At 45.0% G+C, this 3,763-nt stretch overlaps 1 protein-coding gene across 1 annotated transcript; it reads right to left on the bottom strand.

Annotated features, from left to right (window-relative positions):
* On the bottom strand, positions 1-3,763 carry LOC144938467 (2-iminobutanoate/2-iminopropanoate deaminase-like). Its single transcript, XM_078866311.1, has 6 exons — positions 3,536-3,763; positions 2,400-2,505; positions 1,983-2,037; positions 1,769-1,837; positions 1,563-1,618; positions 1-443 (listed from the first exon to the last, which is right to left on the bottom strand). The coding sequence occupies exons 1-6, from the start codon at positions 3,598-3,600 to the stop codon at positions 381-383; spliced, it is 414 nt and encodes a 137-aa protein (XP_078722437.1). The 5' UTR covers positions 3,601-3,763; the 3' UTR covers positions 1-380.

Below are 3,763 nucleotides of genomic sequence, written 5' to 3'. Positions count from 1 at the left end.
CAGTTTTTAGTTTATTTTGTAGGGAATACAAACATTTTTCTGTCATAAAGTCTACAGATCAGAGTGTCTAATTAATTTCAATGTCTAAACGAGATGTTAGTTTTCACAAGAGACATTATACAGTGTTACATTACAGCTACCCTGCTAAAACATCAGGGAGACATTATAGAGACAACATTTTACGTAAAAAAACTTTAAATGTCTCTCTCAGAATCTCAATACCACTGATCCAATGATTTTAACACTCGTCTGTAAAATATGGAATCATCATCGCTTTCACAATATTCCGTCGGCTGTTGTGATGAAAAGTAAGAGGTTCATAAGAAATCAGTGGCGGGACGGGGGAATTTTTTATCGGATCACCCTGTATTGGCAGACTGTTACAAGTTGCTCTCCGTGAAGGGTCCCAAAACAGCAATCGCCTCAATCTCCACCTTCCCGCCCTGAGGGTGAGAAACAGAACACGCGGTGTTAGCAGCCAACGCGGGCCATGGAGAGTGACCTGGCCGAGCAGTAGCATGTTTGCCACTTGATGCGTGGTTCGAGCGCATTCGGGCTATACTGCGCCTGTATTCACAACAAAATACACGCCGTCTTCTTCACAGTGGGGGTTGGGAGGTGCCTTGCCCCCCCCCCTGGTGGCCAAAGCTACGAGTTGGGGCCCCCTTGACAACCACCGTGAGATACATTTTCAAAAATGATATTGCAAAGAGGTATTTTGCGAAGACGGATCGCCCCAACAGCGTTAAATGTTCGAGACCGTGATCATAATGACGTGATCAGGCAAGAGGAGCCACAATATATAATAGCCTCGGTGCGACTGTGCGAGACAAAATCAAATATTGGGGCCCCACCTGACTAATTGCCGCACCCCCCGAGCTGATAATTAGTTATTGCCACTGCAGTGGATGTAAACAATTCGGTGATGTTATTCTGTGCTGACATAAGTCAAAATTTGCCAAATTTGAATGATTACCCGGACATTATATCCTTGAATGTGTAAAAAAGCACATAGCAGCATCCCGACCGGCAAACTATAGCCCCATCTGCGAAACAAAGCACCTTCTTGATAGCCACGTACTGTAAGAATTGCACGGATACGAAATGTATTACATTTTTAACAAAAGCCTTATCCAGACCACCAGTTGCAAAGACCTAAATGTGGGGTAATTTTGTCATTTAGACCACCAACTGTATAATGCGGAAACCTTATTGTACATGCAAAGCACACCTTTGTGCATTGTGAAATATATTTGTTACCAGCTGCTTTGATTTTTTTGCTGTGATGGGTTTACTCATCATTTACAGTTATAATTATTTTTCATATTCACACTCAACATTGCTGCCAATTTATAATAAAGCATACACATGACTTTTCAATGCGCTTGATTTATATGATTTGTACACAGATGGTCCCGTTTAGCCAGTTGCCGTGGCTATGTTACAAGGGAGAATCGTGGTGCGTAAGCACAGCAACATCAAAGATAAAAACATCAATATTGCAGAGAATGTGTTACAGGGCCCTTTGGGACCAATGCACAAATATTGGACAGATTTCTGACCTTTGGAAGCGCGGCAACTTGGTATGCGGCACGGGCGGGGAAATTCTTGCTGAAAACTAAAAGAAAAAGTCAATATTAATATAAAAAAAAATACATAATTGCTCACGTAATGCACTATTGTACTGTTACACGGTAAACAGATAAACGCAACACGAAGCTGCAGATGTGCAGTTTTATCCACGAAATTGCACGTGCACTTTACTCACATTCTTTGTACACCTCATTCACAGTTGCGAAGTCATCCATACTTGCAAGCAGAACCGTCGTCTTCACGACTAGACAAATAAATAAAACGCTCTTTGATGATCGTACCAATATGAAACGCTTCATATTCTACCATATTGCTGAACACAGCGTGTTGACAGTGTAAGTGTATTAAAGAGATGAAGAGTTTGACAGATTTCAAGAGTGATTAATTACCATTATTGTAGTCACAGTTTGCTGCTTTTAGGATTTCACCCATGTTCACAAGAGCCTGCAAAACCAATGGACCAACAAATACACCAATATTTCCAGTGTCAGCAAGTGTTTTTGTATAAAGTCTTACTCGGCAGCTTTTCTGGAAAATTCCGGCACAACTTAAGTGAAAACTCTAGTAAACTTGAAACATCATGGAAATTACATTTTTTTTCCAACTTGAGTAATGGGAGAAATCAGAAATTCGAGAATACTCGAGTCAACTGGAGTTGACTGTCCACAGAAGATTACTGGGTTTAAAGTCGGCCATTTCGGACTGTCGTGAGAACGCCGGCCGAGCCAGCGAAACCTGATCACGAAGCGAGCCGGCACACTTCCAGTGGCTGTGGAAACAAGGCCAAGAGGCAACGGTGGCCTCACCTGGCGTGCTTCGTTGGCAACGCCTCCTGCCACCAGCGAGCCCGACTGCGGCTCCATCCCCAGCTGTCCTGAGATGTATATGGTGCGATCCACAAGCACGGCCTGGCTGCAGAGGCAATACATAGGGAAGAGAGTGTGCGCTGCGAATGTCAGAGGATGAACAACGCAGGGCCAAAGATGAATTAATAGCATGGTGATCAGGTTAACCAGAGGGAACCGTGACACAGTGATTGAGTCACTCTGCTACATACCCCGCAAGCTGAGTTTGATTCCTGGCTACGGCTTACGTGAGTGGCAAGTGATAATCTTAATGTGTATTTGGCTTCTGCTTCACCAACTCGCAATCACCGGCGTGGTGAAGTATGGCAAAAAAACCCGTGACTTGCAAAGCAATTAAGAGTATTTTCATCTACGTGGTGGATCGATCAAGGGCGTGGATTGCAATTGTCTTTATCATCGTAACCGTTGGGCGCAAACGGTAATTGTCAGTAAGTGAACGAAGAAGCCTCGGGCAAGTTAAAATAGAGTTGTGATATCATTCGGCTCTCGATTGAGTTTTCATTGGGAATCGATTTGGTGGGCGAAATGACCTCTGCACAACATTTGAACCGGATCTCATGGTTGACCTCAACTTTCTCTGCAACCACCTCGTCAGGACACCCCTTCACACTTTGCATGCCATTTTGGGATACTTTATAGGAAGTGCAATCCTGTAAATCAATCGGCGGTTTGGATGATCTGTGCGGAATGCGGTGGTCATATGTTAAACACTGCCATTCGACAGCTGCAGTTGCCGCTTTTAAATTAAGAAGGGTGGCATCGCAGTGCCTGCATATCCCATACTCCACTTATAGCTATTATATGCATGCTTTTTTATAGGTACACGCCGGATTTCCCACTCGTGCCACTCAATGGAATTGACCAAGAATCCCAAAGCAGTGCAGCAGGCCCCTACTCTGCAAAGTTGTCTTGAGAAGCCAAGTCAGGCGTTCCCTTGATATAATTGAACGGCATAATCATCATCATCGTCGTCGTCATTAAACCCAATACAGTGGCAACTGAAGTGCTTGCCCATGGCACCGTTTTGCAATGCACGTCTACTGCCCTGATGCCCACCCACGTGTCCACCCCCGTACCTGTACGGCCCGATGGCACCGGGCGCCTTGGCGGTGCTGATGATTCTTCGCACAACGGAGGCCATTGCCGTCTTCCTAAGGGAGTAGATTTGTTTTTTTTCCCTTTCCGGTTGCCCGCAGACTTCAACGAAGCAGCGAGGGAGGAGGAGGAGGCCGCGTCGACTTGTGAACGACCAAAAAGCAAAGAAAGCGAACAGCAGAGTGGTCTTTACGTGAGGCAGCCGTCAG

Source organism: Lampetra fluviatilis, chromosome 2 (genome assembly GCF_964198595.1).
Source record: "Lampetra fluviatilis chromosome 2, kcLamFluv1.1, whole genome shotgun sequence".
NCBI lineage: Eukaryota > Metazoa > Chordata > Hyperoartia > Petromyzontiformes > Petromyzontidae > Lampetra > Lampetra fluviatilis.
Note: the sequence above shows the minus strand (reverse complement) of the source record. Positions and strands in the feature narration are given on the sequence as shown.

Excerpts from the sequence above, each read along its gene's own strand:
- LOC144938467 (XM_078866311.1), bottom strand. The coding sequence starts at position 3,600 with ATGGCCTCCGTTGTGCGAAGAATCATCAGCACCGCCAAGGCGCCCGGT. Across the intron at positions 2,038-2,399 it reads TTGCCAACGAAGCACGCCAG|GCTCTTGTGAACATGGGTGA; the intron begins GTGAGGCCACCG and ends TTGGTTTTGCAG. Across the intron at positions 1,838-1,982 it reads AAACTGTGACTACAATAATG|TCGTGAAGACGACGGTTCTG; the intron begins GTAATTAATCAC and ends TTATTTGTCTAG.